Source organism: Cyprinus carpio, chromosome B9 (genome assembly GCF_018340385.1).
Source record: "Cyprinus carpio isolate SPL01 chromosome B9, ASM1834038v1, whole genome shotgun sequence".
NCBI lineage: Eukaryota > Metazoa > Chordata > Actinopteri > Cypriniformes > Cyprinidae > Cyprinus > Cyprinus carpio.
In genome coordinates, this window is record NC_056605.1 from 29,341,796 (window position 1) to 29,366,262 (window position 24,467).

At 34.7% G+C, this 24,467-nt stretch overlaps 2 protein-coding genes across 7 annotated transcripts in view; both read right to left on the minus strand.

Annotated features, from left to right (window-relative positions):
* LOC109087828 (beta-1,3-galactosyltransferase 1) overlaps positions 1–14,335 on the minus strand; it is a 141,279-nt gene extending 126,944 nt beyond the window's left edge. For all 6 annotated transcript variants that reach the window (XM_042731847.1, XM_042731853.1, XM_042731846.1 and 3 more), the window contains exon 1: positions 14,285–14,335. The gene's annotated coding sequence lies outside the window, so the exon portion shown is untranslated. The remainder of the gene's footprint in view (positions 1–14,284) is intronic.
* A 7,470-nt stretch (positions 14,336–21,805) lies between these two features.
* Positions 21,806–24,467, minus strand: part of LOC109096460 (xin actin-binding repeat-containing protein 2-like) — a 39,014-nt gene continuing 36,352 nt past the window's right edge. The window contains exons 8-9 of the mRNA XM_042731854.1: positions 23,050–23,180; positions 21,806–21,943 (exon numbers count right to left, since the gene is read on the minus strand). Coding sequence (XP_042587788.1) covers positions 23,089–23,180 — 92 coding nt within the window. The 3' untranslated portion in view covers positions 21,806–21,943; positions 23,050–23,088. The remainder of the gene's footprint in view (positions 21,944–23,049; positions 23,181–24,467) is intronic.

Below are 24,467 nucleotides of genomic sequence, written 5' to 3' on the forward strand. Positions count from 1 at the left end.
CACTGATTTACATTACAAGCACCAAAATTAGTTTCACTTTTTGGCCATTTAAATATCAGCATCTGCAAAAAGATATTGCATATTTTTGCTCGGTTTGGGAATTAAAGGAGATGTTTTTTCCTCCTCAGGTATGAGCACCGTGTTCTCACTGTTTCATACTACTGTATATGAGCCATTTTGGCTAAAGTTTCAATAAACTGCTCCATTTTTTTTTCTCTTAAAAGAATGTCAGGCTTGCTTTAGAGGGTTACTGTTTAAGATAGAGCTTGTCTACAGAGTCCCTTTTACTTCACATTTGAACCTTTTCAGTAACATTAATCTTTTTTTCTGCTCAATTTGCCAGACGAAATCATTTTTGCCCCAAACTACAGCAGAGCCATTCTGAGACCCGTTCCTGATGGAAGACGGACCCCCTGAAGCTACATGTCGGGCCGCAGTACGAATCAGGAACTAAGGATCGTCTCATTTAAGAACATTATAGTTTCTCCCACAGGAAATCAGCTGATGCTGCGGATGGTTTTTAAACTCAGTTATGGCAGACAGGGGAACAGTAAAGGAAGAGCCGTACCCTCACATCCAGAAACCAGTAGTTGACCCTTTCTATATTCATCACCTGTTTTACGAGCAGAAGCACCTCGTGCACATAATGTAGTTAAGAAGGATACGAGCAAAAAAAAAAAAAAGAGCCTCCGACAAGCTGCTAATACTCGCTTCTGCCTTGGGAAATAGGCAACCTGAATTTCTGGGACCATAGCCGAAGTGGCTTCTGTATTATTGAATAGAGAGGAGCAATGGCGTCTGTGAGAGCGATCACCTGATGTGAGGAGTGATAGTCGAGTGGCTCTGGTGTTTAACTGCTCACACCGACAAATTGCAAGACTGCGAAATGAGACAAGTGCAATGCATTTACGCATGGACTTTGTGATATATCTGAGGTAGTGATGCATCGATCACCCTGACGCCAGATCCATGCCACTGAAACAAAATGCAAAGAGTGTTGATGAGTCTTATACAACAGCCACTTAGATTCAGCACAAACACTCACTGACTGATGACAATGAGCTTTCATTAGCAAAGGATACAGATGTCATTTCAGATATCTGAAGTGAAAGTCAAATTGTGTTTGCAACTGTATACTGTATTTTTCTTGTGTAATGAGATGAATTTCAGAAAGTTTTCTTTATCCATCAGAAAATGACTTGACTGTGAAAAGCTACAAAACGGTTTACAAAAAACAAAAAAATGTAAAAAAAAAAAAAAATTCTCACTGAAGCTATGCACGAAACAGGATAGTGCAAAATTGAAGAACCAACAATTAATGATTTGAAATATGAATTGGAAAGACAGGAAGAGAAATTCAACACAGCAAAAGTTAATGTATTAAATATGATGAAATATAAAAAAATAAATTAATTTTAATTAATTACATTTGCATTCTGTTTGTTACTGCAATTCAAATGGAAATCAAATATAATAGCTGGAATTTAGCACACATTTTCCATTCAATTCTGAATGACGCAAAAACTACTATTAACTACAAATTTTCACCTGAAATACTCAAAATACAAAATACAAACACAATATGAAAAACCTAAAATTTAAAAACTTACAATTCGAAAACTTGGAATTGTATCTAACTGTAATAAACTGATTATTAATAATAAAATAAAATAACAAAGAAAAATCTAAAAATAAAATATAAACAGAAATCTAAAAAGAAAAACAAATTCAAAATTATAATAATACATTATAATAAAATAACATACTGGAACACATACAAGCATTTAACCACTCCACAACCTTTATCCAATGCATTTAAAAAAACTCACCGCTTGCTTTCTATTCTATCTTTTAATAAACCTGACATTGTATACTATGAATATTGTCGGTTCTGTGACAAATTGCTTGTTCCTCATTTGTAAGTCACTCTGGATACAAGCGTCTGCTAAATGAATAAACGTAAATATGCAAACTGTTCACAGTAAATATCACACACAGAGACAGGGTCACTCGAGTTCAATTGTTTACGTCCGTTCTTGACTTATTTTCCCGAATTTCTCACTGATTTGCTGCCAAATTGCACCGTTGCAATACTTGACAGGAAACGTCAGGGGAAGTCGTGTAGTCTGTCACCACAATCTGTTTTTATCGTCAGACTTGCAACTGAAGAGGGCGAGATTTCCGTGAAAACTGTCTTTAGATGTGACATCTCAGACTCAAATCGAGCAGTTTCAACCAGCAGGCTGCTTGAGAAAGACCATATTTCATGAAGTCTGGGTCTGTGTTGATGTGTCACTCCCTGCTTATTAGTATGCCAAGGACAGACCACCTGCTGTTGAGGTTTACACTCCAGAGGTTCGTTTGATTACAAATGTCTTTTCAGATGGCGTGTTAAAGAACAAAGAAGAGAAGGATTGGTAAAGAAGAGGAGGAGAGATGAAAAGGGAAGGCGTGAATTGATAAGACGGGTTGTGTTGTTTGACATGCTTGTGATCTGAATACTGCTGTAGTATTACAAGCTAATCAAAGAGCTAGTTAGCATATAACGATCAGCACGGAGACGATCCAGTACAGTTCAAACCACTGTAATTTGAGCCTTAAGTCTAGACAACAAACACTACTCTATTTACTTGCTTAATACATGTTTCTACTCTTATTGTGCACGATTCATAGGTGCAATTTTTTTTTTTTTAAATACAACTGCTTGCTCCACCTTGAAAATGATTTTCAGAAGCAGTAAAAACGGCTTTATGGATTTGTTTCTTACAAACACTCAGTTTTTTAACTTTATGAGATGTTAACTGAAGGACTGGAGGAATACATGTGGATTATTGTGATGTTTTTATCAGCTGTTGTAATGCAGTTTCTCCAAATCTATTCCGATGACGTAACAAACTCATCTACGTCTATTATTTCTTTTAAATGTATGAATGTTAGCTACTTCATTAAACACAAGAGGAAACTGCAGTCGAATTCTGCCAAATCTTTTCTCAGAATTACAGTAAATCCAGATTTCTTAATAATTACTCAATGCCACTTTTGTTTGTTTTCTTATTTAATGCACTGACATTAAGACATGTTTTAGTGTGGCTTGAGTATGCAAATACTGTTTTGGCTCACAGTAAATCGAATTATATTCGATATACATGAACAGTCACTTCTAAACTCTTCTACATCAAGGAAACAAAGCTATTAGCAGCAGATCTTCATTCAGTTAAGCACTCAGGTAGATGTTCTGCAGCATTTGAGTCGGATGCTAAAGGGCTGAAGTAAATCTCAAGAGCTGGGAAAGATTTCGTAGCTGATTCTGGAACTCAGTGAGTTATTGCTTTTATTCTAGGAGCAGTCAGGCTCTCATTGGTAATAAATTGTGGTGCTCAATATCCGATCCGTGAGGTGTCAGTTATGAAGACTGAACTTGGCACAGAATTTGTTTTCCATCGCTTAAGCGGCCAGGCTGCAGCCTCTCCAAGAACACTGATTGCCCTTTTCCTTCCCCTCATCCTGAGCAGATACAGTAGCGTGGATGTAACTGGTAATAAAAAACAGGCCACTTCAGCCTTGAAAATGTCTGTTAATAACTTTGAGGTCAGTCCGTCTGAAACCTGCCGGCGTGTGGAGCAGTGTACAAGGATGCATCTGTGAACCTTGTCTTGCAGAGTCAGACTCACGACTATCAGCGTCAAGACTGCTCCGTTCAGCAGCTCTTTCTGACTAAGAACTGCCCGTTTGGACAGAAAAAGATGTGTGGCGCAGACAACTACACATGCAAGTTTTCACATCAAAAAGGTGCTGTTAACACATTACAAACCTTACCACATTTGGCTCATGAATATTTATGAGCTACACTTAATATTGATTAATCATTGTTATACTGACTATTGAAAATCTTTTTCATTACTTGAAATAAAGCTGAAATAAAATAAATGTATAAGTATTAGATGATAAAAACAAACAAATCAAAAACTAAAACAAAAATAAATAAAAGCTAAAATGAAACAAAAAGAAATAAAAAAAAATACAAAAGCACAAAATAAAATGAGTAAAAATCACACAAACGTGGACTTCATCCTATTAACTATGAACATGTTCCACTATATCTGTTGTTTTCTTATTTTAAACTTATTTCAGATGTTTTGGTAAATGATTCAAAATATTAATAAATACTATACTAGCATTTAGTATAAATACTAAAACAACACTGTTCTGAACTGCTGTAATAAGCTTTATAGTGTGTCAGCAACACAACAAAGTTAGACTGCACGTCCACGAACCGCCCACCGTCTGTTCATGACCGTCACAAGGCTTAAACGACCCTGTGCTTGTCATAGCCATTAGTCAATGATAATTTAATGGCAGCATTGGACTGTAAAGATAGATCAACTGTTTATTAAAAGTGACTGAAGAGGAGGGACAGTAAAATCGAGCAGCTCTCATTGATCTCCTGGCTGATTTTAAAACAAGACTATGAGCTCATCAAGTAAAGGCAAATAAAGCGCTGCTTTAAAAGGTTAAGATGTACCACAACAGTGACTGATGGAGCTAGAATTTGTGTACAACACACTCTTTTGTTATTACTAAACAGAAATTATCTGCCTGTCATTCACATGCCATTTCATTTTATCACAGATAGTTCACTCAAAAATGAAAACTGTCATTATATACCGGCATGACTTTCATTGTATGGAAAGAAGCAGCAAAGATTTTCTGCTATTAACAACATCTTTTGTGCTCCACAACTTCAGGATGGTAACATCATGAAGGACAGTAAATGATGACAGCATTTTAATCACAGCTATGAGGAAGTCTTTAGTGATCATTGCAAATGCAGTATTTCCAAGGTTTTTCTTTACGTATAGCGTTTGTTGCAACTGGCAGCATTTTTACCTGGATGCCGCCCAGCAATCTCATCTGACAGCCTTCCCATAATGCTCTACAGAAACCCATTCCCCACTGCACTCATGCTGACCGAATGTCAGACTCTATTTCAAATATCTCAGCTCAATCTACACTGCATTACAGACACGTTAAACGCACCAGAACCCGCACACTTCACAAAGAGACCAGAGCCCATAAGCTGCTCTATTCAGGACTTTAACTATTTTCTATTTGCTTGTGCATTTATAATGCAGAATGACAAACAATTGGACTTTTCCCCTTTGTTTCAGATGTTTCCCCTAAAATTCCTTGGCAAAAATACAAAATAGACACAACTAAGTCAACATCTGTAATGCAATAAGAGTATAGAGCTAAAAATGCATAGCAGATCTTCTTTGGTTTAAGGAGAATCTGAAGGGCAATGTTTGATTTGGAAAATCACGTGAAACTCTAGAGGAGACTTGTGTCTTTTTCTTCAGAGAAACATCTGAAAAGAAGAAAAGTCTCCATTTAATCTCTGGTAACAAACTCTAATCAGCAGCTTTTGTTAATATGGGTAATCGATTATTTGGGCTGTTGGTTTGTATGAATTAAATCAAAACATTATTTTTGCACTCTGGAAAAGCCACTAAACTGCACCAATAATCCAAATGTTAACCAACATTAGTTTTCAGTTACAGAGCCATGAAATTACCACTAGTAATGACTCCTGAAAAACTTCATAGCTAAAGCTGCTCATCTAGCACTTGTGCAGGTTTGTGTGTGGAGTACAAATGTCAGACATCACACAGAATTTGAAAAGAGACTTAGCAAAAATACAAAATAGTGAAATGGTTTATATGACTTTGATTTTCTTGTTGTGGAGAATATGATCATTAGATTTTGCTCCAGTGTTCCTGTCATAACACTCCTCAAAATAAAGGTTGAAAAAGACCGTTTTCTCAGTGATGCCTTAGATGTACCATTTTTGGTTACCCAAAGAATAATTACATCACTTGCTCACCAATGGATGCACTGCAGTGAATGGGTGCCGTCAGAATGAGAGTCCAAACAGCTGATCAAAACATCACAATAATCCACAAGTAATCCACACCACTCCAGTCCATCAATTAACAGTGAAAAGCTGAGTGTTTTTAAAGAAACAAATCCATCATTGAGAAACAATTACTATTAAATAAAATTTGAGTACTCTATGCATAATATTGCTTTCTCCAGTAAAAAAAAAAAAAAAAAAAAAAATTCATCTGAATGAGGAGAGAAATATGCACAGATCAAGCACCGTTTACAAGTGAAAACAGGCCAAAACAGTTCTAAAAAAATACTGTATGTTGGTGGATTTCTATGTGAGTGGACAAAAGGGCATGGACTTATGAATTATGGACTCATATTTTGGCCAGAAGTGATGGTTTAAAAATAAAAAAGTCTTGCTGATGTATTTGTTTCTTAATAACAGCTTTTCACTAATTTTTTTCATTACCTGATCGACTGGAGGATTATTGTGATGTTTTTATCAGCTGTTTGGACTCTCATTCTGATGGCACCCATTCACTGCAGAGCATCCATTGGTGAGCAAGTGATGCAATACTAAATTTCTCCAAATCTGTTCCCATGAAGAAGCAAACTCATCTACATTTTAAATGGTAAATTTTCTGCAAATTTTAACTTTTGGGTAAACTATTTGTTTAAGGCTTCTTCATGGAATCATAGATGCCAGAAAAGATCCTTCATTTTTAAGTGTGTACAGCAAAAGAGAGACTAAACAAATTCTAAGAGTCAGGTTTTCTATTAAACTTCACTCACACTTTTCACCAGTGGTCTCAGACTTTTGGCCTCCTTCAAACTTAGAAAATTCCATCTTCGTTGCTCAGACTTAGAAAACCGCCCCACCGGGGAACATGAGAATAGAGATATCACAACCGCTTTTATCCGATAACATCAAATCAGAATTGCAACCTGGAGATTATCACCGCTACACCAGCAGGCAAAACACGTTGCGATAAGTCGATTTTTATTTTTCCTTTATACAAATCAAAACTGGATTAGGACAGCCGTGTCTCTTTGTCCTTTATCTCTCATCTCCGCCTGCCTCGTCATTATTTTATTTCATGTTTTTTTAGCGGTTATATTTCAAAGGCAGCACGCTGACACATCTGTCATCACTCACATCCGTTAGAGGGTAACTAAGTGACACCGTTCCTCTGTCAGGAATCCGGGATAGAAGCAGAAAGCTTTCCGCGGCACCCACCTGCAAGATCATCCAGGCGAAACACACGTTTGATCAGAGGCAGTATTGCTCTCCTACCTTTGCACCGTCTAGTGACACGATAGTGGCTCGCTGACCTGCTTCGTGCTCCAGCTCTCTGGATAAATAATCTGCCTCCTCTCCTCCGGTGCACACTCTGCACATTTAACAACACACCCACATCAATGAGCCCTCAAAGAGCCTCTGTTTAGAAGGTCGGCGTTCTGGGGATTTGCTCTGTGGAGAAGAATACAGCGATATTCTCCACGTGGGATGTTTCTTCTTACTGATGTGGCCAGATGCTGTCAGTTCCTGTAGCAGCAGGAAATAAAGTGGTGGATAGCGACCGCACTCAGACTGAACTGTTTAGCAGCAGGAGGAAAAACAACTAGATGGATGCAATCTAATGGAACAAATCTGTACCGAATTTAAGCAACATCTCTGAGGGACTGTAAGCTACATTAGTCAGGGAATACTCAGACAGATGGCAACAAAAATGTTTTTTTTTTCTCCTGAAATGTGCTCGGATTTGAGCTGTCGTGAAGCTGAAAAGTGCAAAAAAAAAAAAAAAAAAAAAACTTTCACATTCGTGGGATAAAACATTCTTGTCTTGCATCGTTTGCGGGACGTTTTGAGATGTTGCGACGTGTCAGATAACCATGAGAGGATGTTTTTTCTTCTTCCATGATATCTGTCACAGTGAATCACCTTCTTTCAAGGTGAATCACACAAAAACCTGTCAGGAACATGTCTGGATTATATCTCACCTCAAAATCAAGAGAAACGAAGAAGAAATGATATTGTGCATGCAGAAAAATCAGAAAAAAAAAGTTTTCACGACCATGAATATTTTATTTGCTGGTTTTGTGACATTATTTACATGACAAATAAGTACATTTCCTTCATTACTGTAATGTATTCAGTAATTCAGGCAAAATATGGAGCGATACATTTGTCTTTTATCTCTGCCTCAAATATTTAGTCTTGTATTTTTTACAATTACAATTTTTCAAAATTACTGTAACAGTACAAATACTGTAACACAATGGTTTTAACCAAAATAAGAGCAATTTGAGAAAAACATGCTAAAATGTTACGAAAATAATGTCACAATGCAATAAAAAAATCCACATAGTGCTAAAAATAGGCTTTATTGTATGCAATATAGAATACATTTTGGGTCCTAATATGACCCAGTTTAATGTAGGTTAGTTTTTTTCCTTGACAATGTAAATAAATAACAAATATATGTATATATAATTTTCTAAATAAATTGTTTTCTCTCTTACGTCATGTAAATCTAAATAAATAAATAACACATTTTATAATAAATAAATAAATTATTTAATTAAATAATTTCTATATTCTGGTAGTTGTTTTTCTTAACATCATGTAAATCTAAAGAAAGAAAGAAAGAAATCTGGACACGCTCTAAATGAATTCACATGTAGAGCTTAAGTAATTCTTTTCAACATTATAATACTTTCTCATATGACAATGTATTTTGCAACTATAAATAAGCAAATAGTGTGTTCATTCCTGTTCATTTCCTAGAAATTCCCTGTTTGGTTCAAATTACTGTTTGTTTGAGCATCCTAACCTGAAACAACCAATCACTCAATTAATTGTGTTTGTTGGGGGTGGGACTATCTGTACACCCAACTAATAGCAGACAAGGTTAGGGTCCATGAAACCTGTTCGAAAACAGTCATTGTTTTTGCAATTTAGTGATAAATTTAGTGCTAGCTGGCCGAAAAATGACACACTCCAGCTTTAGCTAAATGTAGTAAAACAGAACTGTTTCCTGTTCAGGTAGCATTAAAAGCATCAAAGTTTTTTCAAATCGCCAGAACATTTTCCCTGAGTGGCTGTGAAACGATTTAGACCGTAGTGCTTGATACAGGCCTATCCGATATTTTTGTTAGGTGATGCTCTGCAGGAAAAAGAGCATAGAGGGGTTAGTGGTTCAAATCCCGGCTGTGAAATATTATTGACGTAGCCTGTAGCAAACAAGCCGTTTAATCTGAACTGCTTCAGTAGATATCCATTTACATAAATGGGCAAAAATGTAATCCTTTGCCTTGGATAAGAGCTTCACTGACTTGGAAGGGTGTGTGGGGGGTTGACATGAAAGTAAAAACTGAATTATGCTCTGAGTGTGTGGTCCTGCCATTGTCAGATGGGTCGAATCACTTGGATGCATTTACAGCAGACACATCTGAATAGATGAATCTCATTTGGCTCAGAGAAGACTTTCATGCAATCATTTATATGCAACTAGTGGCACAAATGGTATTACAATCTGTTTTTTGGAGTGGACATGTCATAACATTGGCAACATTTGTAAGTGATGATACTGCTTGACAATAGTTGCAAAAACAAAATTGCTATTTTAAGTTGCTAGAATATTTCATAATACTACTGTTTTTACTGTACATTTTTATCAAAAATATGCAGCCTTGGTGAGCAAAAGACTCATGAACAGTGATATATACATTTCAATTAATAGATGTTTCACCAGAGCCTGTTTTTGGCAGAATCTCATGAAATTTCCCTGACTACTACCAAACTGTGTCAATCAGCATGTCATGATGTCATTTCCCATGTTTCTGGAGTGATTAGTCACATGACATGGTTTGAAATGTCATAAGTGGTGCAGATTTTTAATATACTCTCTCTTGACTAGAGCAAAGCTTGTAATAATCCATATCAGCTATATGATCTTGATTGTAAACTTATGACTATTATGAGATTGCTAATTGATGATTAAGAGATTATTAGAGTGCTACATGTTTCCTATCCCAGAAATGCAGTCAGGAGAATCCCTCAGATGAGCAAATACAATAGTGGCAACCTGTGTTTTATTTGCAGATCATTAGAAGCAACTTTCAGTAGTCAGAGAGATGATCATTATCGGCTGCCCTCCGCTTAACATCCTCTCTGTCTGCTGCTGAAGTTTTCCCCGGAGAACACCTTTAAACGGAGACGGCCTGTCTAACAGAACAAATTAAAGAAGACTGGAAATACAGCAGCATAATGAGCTGATTTAACACACAGGAGAAGGTTCAAAACCAAAAGCCCGATAACAAGTGCAAAAGCTGCCAATGCATTTTGGCTGGGGAGTCTAATTTCCTCAAACACGATATTCCCAAACAAACAAACAAACAAAAAACTAGGAAAATTGCTCAAGCTATTTCATTAGAACAGTAACACAACAAGCTAAAATAAGTGAAAGTCATTCCTCGCTCATGCTTGGAATTCATTTCACACATCAATATTCCCAGTCTGCGCTCGTGGTGAGGCATAATGCCCCTGCATGTCAATGCGGAGTAATCAATTAGATCTGCCTGTTATTGAGGCTTTTCTAAGACCTGATCAATACGTCAATGTCAAGCCACCAGACTCCAAACAGCAATTAAAACATGAGCAAAGCAGATATAAATATGCTTCGAGCGACTGTACGCTCACGTTTAGGTGTGTGTCAGGCTTCCATATGGGAACCAGAGCTCGTCTAATCATAAAGAGATTACATTTTCCAATGACAGAAACGAGTGCATCGAGGCCACAAGTCAAGCATGAAACTGCATTTATTTCCTTCAAAGAAAAACCAGCCCTGTAGGGAATACAGGAGACCACAGAGACTATTTCAACATCCGCGACAGAAGCATAAAGTACTAAAAGACACCTGGGACATAAAGACAAACCTCTGATATGCAGACTTCCCCTTCAGGATTCGACTTACAGAACACATTTTAAACAATATGACACTGTTTTTGCCAAGAAAATGCTGCAAAGGTCAGAAAAGCAAAGTCAAAGCGTCAGCACAAGTCATATTGGATTTCAAATAAACCCGAGAGAAAGCGCGAGCTGGCGCCCATTCCTCACAACAAGACAAGTGACTAACTGCCTTTGATTTGCCCAGAAGAAAAACGCAGGGGAGGAACGATCCTCATCAAACACCTATTTTGCTTTCCCAACTGTGACTGGAGAATCACAGTAAAGAGAACAAAAGCGAATGAAGGAGATTGTACAGCCATTACTATCAGACTGTATGTGAGTGTAGCGGCACGCCAAACGCCCGCCCAAACAGGTGATGCTACTGAAACCAACATGTGGCTGCATAATGCACCATGGCATATGGGCCATTCTTCAAAATGGGTGCCATGAGACCGTCGCACACAAGTGCATACAAAAATACTGAACCATGAACAATGTGCTAATACAGATATTTTATTTTCTTTCATCATGACGTTGCATTTTTTGCATCCTGCCAACTTCAAACTCCTTGCAGCAAATATTTACATTAAAGTTAGCATTTTGCCTCTTTATATATTTTTAGATTTTAGTCAACATAACATTTTTTTTTTCCATTTATTTCCAGTGCATCATCTGTGTTTGTGTTACATTCTATTTGTAGACTTTTCCACAAACACAGAATTTAGGGCTGCACGATTATGATAAAAATAATTGTTGATTATTCCCTTGAAATCGTAATTGCGATTATTAAGTACGATTATCACAATTTACATTGAATGATGTTTATACCATTGTTTGATGCAACTGCATGACGTATTTTTATATGAAAATAAACAAAGCTGAAATCACTCTAACTGAAAAACTTTTAGTGCTTTTCTATAGTATTAAGCCTCAAATGTCAAATATACATCGGATTGGTTTCTTCTTTAAATTATAAAAAAGTAAAAATATGGATGGTATTATAATGTTATACTAAAACTAAAGTTAAAATAATGGGAAAAACCCATAAGATAACATGTAGAAAGAAAAAAACGCATCTTAAGCACACCGAATAACATAAGTGGACTTTGAACGATTAATTGCCGATTTGAACGATTACGTAATTGTGTCATCCATAATTGTAACCACGATTAGAAATTTGATTAATTTGACTAATAGAATTTAACATTAAGTTTACTAAATGCTGTAAAAGTATTTTTCATTGTTCATGTTATTATTATATTCTTCCATTTGTAGACAATAACCTTTTTCATTAATCCTAAAAACTTTGCCATAATGACATTATCATCCTTTCAACAAATGAACTCTTCAAGGACAAGTTAAAGTCTTTTATGTCATTTTATGGTTCAATTTTGATAGCACAGAACAATCTATCTTACATCATCAACCCTGTTACTATGGTTATTTATTGTAAACAACTGATATTTTATTAAATTCTCTTCTTAAGAAGCACCAGTTTCATGACATTGAACAAAAAGATTTTATGCTGAAATAAACTGTAATGTAATAAATAAACGAACAACTTAACTGTAATGTAATAAATTAATTATTTAAAAGGCAAAATTATGTCCCAGCACATATTAAAAATATATTTAGCTAGAGATGGCACAATGCAGTATATTAACACATTATATAGGCTACCTGATAAAAGGTTTAAATTCTTATTATCTGTTAGATTATACTCTTATATTCTTTTCAACTGAATTTTCAGGTGTTTATTATAAATCATTTATCTGTGCACACAATTTTTTATTTATTTTTTATTAATTAACTCTTAATCTTTAATCAAAAACATTAACTTTCTCTCTCCTTCGCAACAACATCTCTTCTCTGATGACGTGTGCAATGAAGTGCTGGGCAAAAATCACTTCCCTCCAGCAACCTGTCACTCACATGAGATCACAGCAATTAAAAAACAACATCAATCCAACCAAATCCCAAATCCCTACATTTCCTCTTGTTCAAGAAGCTGTTTCACTCACATATATCACAATAGAGAAGAAAAAGCGACAGCAATTTCCATTTCATGCTGACTTCTAATCTAGTTGGAAAGGCACCCGTTTCGTACTAATGACCCAATTTTATGTTCTGCCAGATGTTTAGACACAGAGAGCTTATTTCACCTTAAACTGCTTATTTATATTACAATTTCACCATCAAGGAGTATTTCCCTTTAAGAAAGGTGCAAGTTTTCCAAGGTGAGAAATGACTCGCATCAGTCAAAACACGGTTGAAAATGAAAGATCTGGTCAATTCTGCATGCACAGATCCAACATATTGTTCAAAAGACATGTAAAAAAATATACATGCACAAAGAAAATGGTCTTTTTATGTCTTCAACAGCAATCAAAACACAGCCAGATGACTCGGAATATCAATGAACTTTGAAAACAAGGGAAGTAATTGAGAAAGAAAACACATCATCTTGGGAGAAAAAAAAAGACTAAAAATTTCTCTCAAAAGTCAGCAAGATATATTCAGAAACTCCATATTTATATTTTTAAGTTAACATAGCAGTAATCAACAATGTTTTCACAAGCTAATGATGATTTCTTTCCAGCCAGTGTGAAAATACATTGCAAAATACTTATGAATAATTAGAAGAGCAATTAGATGCAATCAGCATTATCAGGGGGAAAAAATGGTAACATGCAATTTTTTTTTAATCAAAATGATGTGTTTGTACTTGATCTGATCCATAAAAATGCTTATATACCAACCTAGCTGTTACTGTAAAATCTACTGCCATCGATACAAGTTGTATAATTAAAAGCCACATTAATTACTTAAAAGTTCAACCACAAAACACAATCAGATAACACACCATGCTATAATAATGCTATAAACAACTCAAGATGCATCCCAATAATCATAAACAACAGAAAAATCTAAACAAATGTACTACTTTGCATAGACATTTTAAGAACTGCTTCTTTTCCCAAATATATAAGGAACATTTTTACATTTTGTTCACAAAAAAACACCACAAAATAATATTTTACAACAAAAGTATACTCAATGCCTTATTAAATATAATATAAACTGCATCTGCAGATTGTAAGGCGATTTTAAAATCTATATATAATACGATTTTTAAAATGCTGAATAGCCTATTTACATGCTAATTAAAAATAGACATGGAAAACATAGTTCTCCTGTTAAAAGTCCTACTATGTTTTACGGTGGAAGCGTTACTCACTTTCAGCACCTCGGACAGCGTCAGTCCCTCCAACACTAATACTCGAGCTTTTGACCCAGCAAACACTTCAACGCACGAAACCCCACTGGACAAACTCCAAGACTCACGACAAAACCACAGAAACCCGTCACAGCTCACTGTTCCTCCAACAGGCAGGTCTGAGCAGCTAACCGCTCTTCAGCGAGAAGTAAGAGACGCGTTTCACCTACCGCTTCAGTCGCCTCCATCCTCCGCGCTCTCGCTGCTGTGAGTGAGTGTGATAGAATGAGCCTCAATCCTCTGCGCCACGAAACCTGATGCTGGGAGCCGTCACGCGACAGGCAAGCCGTCCAATCGCATCGCGCTCTGGTAGACACACAGCCAATCAGCAGTAGGACATGTTGCTCTGTTTTCCATAGCAAGGTTGATTGACGTTGTGAAAAAATTCAAAGGGAGGAATTCGCTGTCATAATACTTTAGTAAATTAAAAGCAGTATACATCAATTTAAGTATACAGCACTGGGGAAAAAAAAAAAAAATGTTATGAATGTTAAAATACATCTCACAGATTCTTGAGATATAAGGCATAACATTTCGCACAACTTTAGTTTTTATTGCAACACTTACCCTTGAACGTTTGTAAATGCAAATATTACATCTGATTTTTTTTTTTTTATAATATTATCACTCAACATTTTGAAAGAAATATAGAAAGAAAATATACATTTTGTGTATTTAGATTTATGTATGTATGCAATTTAATTTAACTTAATAGCACTATATATATATATATATATATAATATATATATATATATATATATATATATATATTATATATATATATATATATATTGCTATTAAGTTCAATTAAATTACAAGTTAATAATTCAAATTACATATATTAAAAAAAAAAACAATATTATACTGATAATATAATAAATGTTTATATTAAAATTCTTAATATGATGTATAATATAATATAATGTACTATAATATAAAATCCCTGTTTGTGCTTTTGGACAACCTATATATATATATATATATATATATATAAAATCCTTCATAGAAACATGTTAAATCAAAGCCAGCCTTCATTATTTTAATTATTTAATTCACTGTTTTAATGAAATAGATTATTTCACCAATCTTTGACTTTCATAAAAAGATGCAGTTGTTATCTTACCATCCTAAACATCTGCTGGAGATTTCTTCATTGAAGGCGTGTTCGCTGGAGACGCTAAATGGGTGATTTCTGTAAATCTGCTCTGAAACATATTATACAAAATAAATTGACTTGAATTACTCTATGGAGTTATTTTGAGCCATTCTGGCCCCTATCGTATGCATTTATTCAACATAATTTCCCCATCTCTGAGCAGATGGATGTGTCCAGTCAGGTGCAGCAGAGGTCTGTCAGGTGTGGCTGCTTTAACACCACTAATCTAATAGAGTTAACGGCCTGACAGAGAGTGACTATCCGCTGCATACGCTCAGACCTAACAACACTGCATCTCCAGAAACAATAGGCCTACTGTTGAATACAGTATATGAGCTACAATACACCATACATTAAGACATAAGAAAGAAGTTGTACATGTGTGGGTATTAGCCACCCTCCTGATAATGCTTAGCATTTCCAGCTCATCCATCTAAGAGCGGTATTAGTCAGCGCTTTATTCATCTGGGGTAGGAAGGACAAGTGGATTAGGCCTTCTCCTGAGTTTATTGCCTCTGAGGATGTCATTATTACAAGAGTATTATTCTAATTTTCTGTTTAATGCTTTAGAAAAGTTTTGAGATGACGCTAATGCACAAAGCCTGTCTGGGAGGGAGTCATTTGCAGTATTTTAAGTTTCAAACTTAGTTTTTTTGAAGTAATAGTTCACCCAAATATGAACACTTGCTGAAATATTACACACCCTCAGGTTATCCGAGATGTAGATGAGTTTGTTTCTTCATCAAAACAGATTTGGAGATTTGGCATTACATCTTACCTACCAATGGATCCTCTGCAGTGAATGGATGCCATCAGAATGAGAGTCCAAACAGCTGATAAAAACATCACAATAATCCACAAGTAATCCACACAATTTTTGAAGTAAAAGGATGTGTGTTTGTAATAAACAAATCCATCATTAAGATGTTTTGTAACTTCAAAATGCATTCAAAAACAGATATGTGGGTGGATTTTTTAGTGAGATGACAACAGAAGATGGACATTTTCACTGAAGTCATGTGGATTACTTGTGGATTGTGATGTTTTTATCAGCTGTTTGGACTCTCATTCTGACGGCACCCATTCACCTGCAGAGGATCCATTGTGGAGCAATTCATGTAAAGCTAAATTTCTCCAAATGTGAAACAAACTCATCTTTATCTCAGATGGCCTGATGGTAAATTTTCAGCAAAATTGCATTTTACATTCAACTATGCCTTGCATGACTTTGAGCAGACAGGGAAGGAAAAGCATTAGGTGTCCGGCGTTCATGTGAACTCTTTCAGACCTGTCTGAGAACATCCTAGCATGCACCTCAGGATGCTGGCTGAAGAATGTCAGAGTGAGCAGAGCTGTAGTCTAGACAAGGAAAAAGCTCTAATGTAAGGGTTTTAATATGTGAAACATAGTTTTGATCATTGCACCATTCACACATACAGTACTTCCACTTGTGTAATTTCAGAGTTTGAATTAAATGCATGAGTAGGTGTCAGACTCTGACTGCCAGTGTAATTGAGTTGCCCTTTTTAACAACTGATAGCACAAAAGATTCTATTTTTATGTTAAATGATTTTAACTAGGTCAAAGGATAATAAATGATTGTTGAATTAAAGTCATTGTTCACAATCTCCATGGTAACAAAGCAGCTATACACTGCCATGCTTAGTTCTGTTTTCTTCTTCTTTTAAAGGAACAGTTTACCACAAAAGTCTAAATCTGTCATCATGCCTTTTTATCTGGTTGAAATTCTAATAATGTACTGCTCACTCTTTCCTATGCAATTACAATCAATTTTGACTGGAACTCTGAAGCTTCAAATAAAGTAAAAAAAAATAATCCACATGATTTATGGATTATATTCATGTTGGTTAAAATCAATATTGAACGATGGCTTTAAAGAAGACAAAACAGAAAAAAAAATTCTTAGAAAAGGTGGAATCTGCTCTAGTTTTTCATGCAACATTAATAAAAGCAAGCAATGTCTGATCTGTGTTATATTCCCACTGAGCTACTATTCATTTCAGTTAACAGTTTATAATATTTTTTTTTATTTTAATATTTTGTTTTTGTTTTAATTTTAGTTACATTTTTGAATTATTTCTATTTACTTTTTAATGTCTATAGTCTTGTTAAATTTTAAATAATCATTAACAGTTTATATATATATATATATATATATATATATATATATATATATATATATATATATATATATATATATATTCATTTTTATATTTTGCTTTCATTTTAATTTTAGTTGTCTTATTAATATTATTATTATTTAGTTTGACTTATTTTAGTATACCAAGTTAAACTAAATAAAGAAAAGTTGTCTTGGAAATTAGATGAAATTAAATAAGTTGAAGCTTTTTTCTTTTAATAATTGATTTTATTTCAGTTAGTTAATGTTTTTTTGTTGTTGTTTTATTTGTTTGTTTATTTGTTATGGTTTACTATAATAACCATGCAGAAGACTATATTGGTGCAAGGTTTTGAGTATGGACAACTTTTCTAATACCGCTAAATTATTTTGAAGCCTGAAACTCCTGTAGAGCATTTGAAAAATGACCAGGACATCTATATAAAACTGACACGAGGATGAGTAAATAGTTATAGTTTCTTCTTGTGCCTGAACTATTTCTTTAAAGTTATTTAAATACAACTTAGTCTGAGATGCCTGGGTAGGAAAGGTGAGCTCCATCCTTCTCTCTGTATCTGACAGCATCTCTGTGGAAGATGGGCTTTGCTCAATGATTCATGTGCTCTTGGAGGTTTTATAAAAGCACAAAGACAGACAGATGCATCATATTTATCCAGCAAGACAAGTGTATGCGAGATGAGAGTAACTTTAAACACAAATGGAAGCTGAAGAGTGAAGCTTTCCATCTTTCTTTCTCTTCTCTTTTGCTTTTTCCACTCGTGTCGGCAGATTAGCTCACACCCTGCAGAGACGAGAGGCCAAAGGATTTCACAGCATTAAACCACTTGCTCCAGTATAGCCTACATATGAGAGAGCTTAGTAATTGAGATAAATGATCTAGTGACAGTTTCAGACATCTACAGCAGATGGACTGCTGGCTGTATGAACACACTTATTTCAGATGTTCCTGAGTGAGCCCTGAGAAGTATGTGAAGAAATAATCCAAGCATCATATTTGAGGTGAAAACGTGATACATCCACATCAGTGAGAAACCATAGATAATTCAGACCTAGAGCTTGTGAGACATGTTCTGCCCTGCCAGAATTCATTAATTTTTAAAGGGAATGTGTTTCACTCTGATATGATAGTTTTCTATCTAAATGTACTGTAGGTTTCTTTGGACCTTTAGGTAATTTATGTGTTAGTGGAGCATTCAATACAAAACAGATGCTGTAAACAATACTGAAAATATGCTAAATAAAATGTTTATATTTTAAAAATCGAATCAGAAAATTATAATATCATAATATCAAAAAATTATAATATCATGATTTTTTCCCTTATTAAATAAAAAACTCCACTAAAACCATTTAATTTCCATTCAGAAATCTTGGTTTTGTTACAAAACACCATTTTAAATGCAATAATAATAATAATAATAATAATATTTATCTTTATTGGATCGATCTCTGAAATACAACATTACAGGATGTGGTCAAATATTTTGGTAATGACTGTATTAAAATGGTCTGAGAGGAGGAACAATATTGTCTGAACGTACAAAACAGGTGTAATAAAAGTTGGTACTTTTTCAAAAGTGTAAAACAAAAGTCTAATGTAATTTCTCCTACATGAAAAATTGAAAAGCATTGGAAGTCTCCTATGGCTAACCAAGGCTGCATTTATTTGATCAAAATTACAGGAAAAACAAAAATTGTGAAATATAATTACAATTTAAAAGAACTAGTTTCGAGTGTAATATATTTTAAAATTTAAATTATTTCAGTGATGATTACTCCAGTCTCCAGTGTCGCATGATCCTTCAGAAATCATTCTAAAATACTGATTCGCTGCTCAAGAAAGATTTCTTATTATTAGCAATTTTGGAAACAGTTGTGCTGCTTCATATCTCATATATAGAAAGTTCAAAAGAACAGCATTTATTTATCAAATCAGGAATCTTTTGCAATACTTAATGCAAAACTTAATGCATCCTTGCTGACTTAACATATTCATTTCTTTAAAGAATGCTAGTGTATGTTCTTATTTACTCATTTAACCATAATACAAATAAGATCAAATACATGCCAGATGAATCAAAAGAGTTCACATACCGCTTGATTTTGACCCTTCTCCCTTTAATGTCCTGCTGGTGCTGATGAGTGTATTTTGAGGTCTTGAAGCTGCTGCTGCTGTAAAAGAGCACTGAGTGTTCCAGCTTCCATCAATCTAACACTTCTCCCTAAGGCGACTGTACAGCAAGAGCTATTGATTTACAACAGTCTTACGGGTTTGCTTAAAGACTACACCTTGAAATTCTCACTGTGAGTGATGCTAAGGGATTCCAGGTAAAGTGCAATAACAGCAGACGTGCAGTTGACCAACAGTTCATGTGATCACGTGTCAGTTCAAAAGACTCTCGTTGAGGCTCAGAAGAGGAAGGTTATGCCTGATGAAAAGTGTTTTCGAGTAAAACTACACTGTGCTGCTGTGCTAAAATATAAAAATAGCCTCAATGCACTAAAGTGCAAACTCTCAACACAACCAGATAAGCATTTTTTAAGAAATTACTCATTCATATAAAATGAAGAAATTAACCTGAATACATAAACGGTGATATCAAGACGTCTTTATTGTAATTGACCTCTTTGTGAACCAGCCCGACTTCATTTAACCATCAGGGATTGTCCAGTACAAATCACAGAAGACAACTCTAAAAACATCATTTTCTGTTTAGAGAGAGAAGGACATACACTTCTATTATAAACAAGACAAGAGATTTACAAATATGTGTTTTGTTCATCTTCCTCCCACACAACACTCCAGGTGCTGCACAGGAAGAAGTAAAAAAAAAAAAAGGTTGAAATGTGAAAATAATCCCCAGGATACAGTATAACCTTATAAACAATACAAAAATATAGGGATGCAAATCTAAAGAGTTCAATTTAGTGATAAATTGTCTTCTCTCCATGGACACAGAAAAAGCATTGCAGAAAATATACGCTGTGACTAATTTGAAAAAGAATTCCTAAACAGAACTGAAATGTTTTGCACCATTTTCAAACTGAAGCAAACAGAATGTTTGTAAAAATAGACCCTTATATTTGGCACCCAATAGGTGAATATCAATTATTTTTATATTACAATTTTGAACTTGAACACTGAAATAACTGATTGCTGTGTTGCAAATATAACATTTTAATAGACTTCCCAAAAATTCCCAGCAACTGCATGAGTGCTAACCATGAAATCATGACCAGGTCAAAATAAAAACACAAAACAAATGAATTATATCCTGCATATCTAAAGAAAACAAAGCCAACAAATTTATTTGCACTGTGATTTGAATAAGTATTAAGTACTCTAAGGAAATAAAGATCTTACTATAACAGACAATATATAAAATTCTAATGTACTGGTTTGCTGCTAAAATATTATTGGTGCTCAGCTATTAATAATGGTTCTCTTACAATTATCAATGTTAAAAAATTTTGCTGCTTAATTTTTTTTAGTGATTCTTTGATTAATAGTTGAATAGAAATTTCAAAGAACAGAATTAACTTGAAAAAAAAATTCAAAAACATATTTTTTACTTTTTCACATTACAGCAATGACAATGGGATTTTATGTATGTATGTATTTATTTATTTATTGAATTACTGTAATGAGAATTGGGAGTTATTAAAACTAGGTTTTATTTCCTTGAAGCAAAATTTAAGTTTATATTTCTATCTTTTGCTTATGGAGTAAAACATAACCTTAAATGATTTCTATGTCACTTCATAATTTCACTTTCTTTCAGTCTTTCTTTCAACATAACACACAAACCATCTGAACCTGCGCCTACTTTATATATACACAACATATTTATCATTTCCCGAAATCCTTATCAACTTCCTGTTACCTTTTCACCTCCACCGTCTCTCTCTCCACCTTTCCTCACCCATCCAACGGTGAGATTTTCACCTTGCATCCGAAGCTCTTCATCATCATGATGTGTCCTCGTGTTTCTAAAGTTCCCACAATACTTCATGCTGTTGTGACATGCTGTGTGTGTCGCTGATCGATGAGATGTCTCCCTCGCTCTCCCCGTTCCCCCGAGGCATTGTTGCACTCCTCCTAAAGTGTGGTCCTCTGTGTTGGTTTCCGACGCTGGTACTTAAGAGACTTTGAAGTTTCACTCTTTGGGGGCCAAACAGGTTTGACTAATTTCACATCCTGATCCAGAGAGAATGTCTTTTTCGGAGAGGCTGTTTGCGGAGGCCACACTGCAGAAATTTTGTTAGGGCTTTGATCAGGTTTATTTGCTTCTTTTTCAAACCCATCTGAGAGCGAGCACATGCTACTTTGCGAAAGTGAATATCTCCAATCTGATCCGTCATGGTCTGTATTCCCTGCATCCCGGATGCCCAGTAATTCCCTTTGCGATCCTTGTACAAATACATCCTTAAAATTCCCTTTAGACTTGAAGAGTTGTTTATAATGTGGCTGGCAGTATAAATGTCCATGGAGAGAGACAAAGTTTCCAAGGCTGTCAGACAACAGAGTTTCATAATTCATAAGTCACAGAAAATATATAGAGCTGTCTGCATTCGCTCAGTTTGCAAATGAGAACTGCACTGCAAGCTTTCCATTTGAATGGATTTATGCAGGATACTTTATCTTATAGTTACAAATAATGGTACTTTATGCAAAAGAATAATTTTAGAATTGATTATGTTGGAATACTTACATTGTTAGACCTACTAGAATATTTATGTTAATGTCAAATATGATAAATTGTCTGTTTATGCTCCTTTTTAAACACAACCATACATACTATAAACTCGATGCTGACAACGATGCTAGGGTGTTGCACTGTTGCTATGTGGTTGCTAGATTCTTAATGGGTACTTCTTCATTTTTCTCCAACTGACCCTCTGCAGTGAATGGGTGCTGTCAGAATGAGAGTACAAACAGCTGATAAAAGCATCACAATAATCCACAAGACCCCAGTCCATCAAGTCTTATGAAGTGAAAAGCTGCATATTTGTAAGAAACAAATTGATCATTAAGACACATTTAACCCCTCAAACTAAAAACAAGTCCTCTATTCATAATATTGTTTTCTTCAGTGAAAAAGTTGTCCCGTCTGAATAATAAGACAAATATACACAGATCAAGCACCGTTTACACGTGAAAACAGTTTTAAACAAATATGTCAGTAGATTTTGATGTGAGAGGACTACAAGTGATGGAAATTTTTCACTAGAGGAAGCATTATTATTGATTATGCACTTTAGCCATAAGTAATGGCCTGAAGTTAACATCAAGACATAAAAAACATCTTAATAATGGGTTTGTTTTATATAAACATGCAGCTTTTCACTTCACAAGATGTTAATTGATGGACTGGAGTGGTGTGGATTACTTGTGGATTATTGTGATGTTTTTATCAGCCGTTATTCTGACGGCACCCATTCACTGCAGAGGATCCATTGGTGAGCACATGATGGAACGCTACATTATTACAAATCTTTTCTGATGAAGAGACAATCTCATCTTGGATGGCCTGAGGATGAGTACATTTGCAGCAAATGTTTCATTTTTGAGTGAAACCCCTTATAAAATATCATATTACAATATTTTATAACATACCTCAATTTGTTTTTGCAGTGCTCACATAGAAAACAGGATTTATGGAACTTCTTTTTGTCGGCTATCAGGCCTTCCATGGGGTAAACCCTCTTCTTGCACACTGCACACATCTCTGACTTTGGTACTCGAATCTGGCAAGATGGTAAAGATATTCACATTTTAGTCAATTCAGTTTTGTTCACAATCAATACTCCCATGCAGCACTCTGCCAAACACTCAGTCAACGCAGGCAAATCACATACAACCACCACTACTGCAATGTAAGTTTACTGAAAAGATTGTTAACAACCGCATTAGTGAAAGATATTTTCAGACACAATAATACAATAAAATTCTTCTCAAACCTGGAGATGAAAATGACACAGACATATCAAAATTAGTAGTTTAAATTAAATATATATTTATATATATATATATATATATATATATATATATATATATATATATATATATATATATATATATATATATATATATATTCTTTTCATTCTAGCCAAACGTGCACTGTTCAATATGCACCCAATGCTGGGTTACCATTTGTTTTTAATCTAGCCTTTTATTTATTTTCCCCAGCTGAGTGTATAGAAGTCTGAATAACAATTGGTTTATCATTTGTAGAGTTATTTTGGGAAATGTAATGATCCTGCAAACTTGGAGTCTCTAAAAAGAAACAAACAAACCAACCAAACACACACACACACACACACACACACACACACACACAAAGCCAAGTTGCTGTTTCTGAGGTCACACAGAGGCAAGATTTTTAACTCGAGCTTTGTTTTCCTTCAGTCGGTGTTCTGTATAAATCCCTAAAACATTCTGCTTTTAAAGTACATTTGATTCTTGCAGCACTCTCAAATGCAAATGAGACAGAGATGAATGGCAATTATGGAGAAAGCACTCAGTGCTATTGAGATATTCAAAATTCTAAGCTGATAAACTGTCTTTTTTGATTCTTTGATGGTGCTGCAAGCGAGAGTAGGCAGAGAGCATTTCTAAGTGGCTAAAAAGAGTGTAGGCTGCTCCCCAAACTCTGTGATTTCCCAGGACACTTAGTTCAGTGATATGTGTCAGATAATATGAACAAATGCATGTGTGGTATTCCAAAATAAATAATTATAAAATAATAATACAATTTAAATAAAGAAATACATGAAATTAATGAATTATTAAATGTGTGGCATAATAAAAAATTTGATTTTTTTTAAACGTTAAAAAAGGAAATGTTTGTCACATTGTATAAATAAAATTGTGTTCAAAAATGAAATGTAAATTTGAAAAATAAATAGATACATCTATTTATTTAAAACTTTAAACTTTATTTGAAACTTAAACTTCAAACTCTTTTAAACTCAAGTAAAATTGTCAGCTATTAACATGCAAATAACTGCGATGAGTCACATTTGTTTTATGAC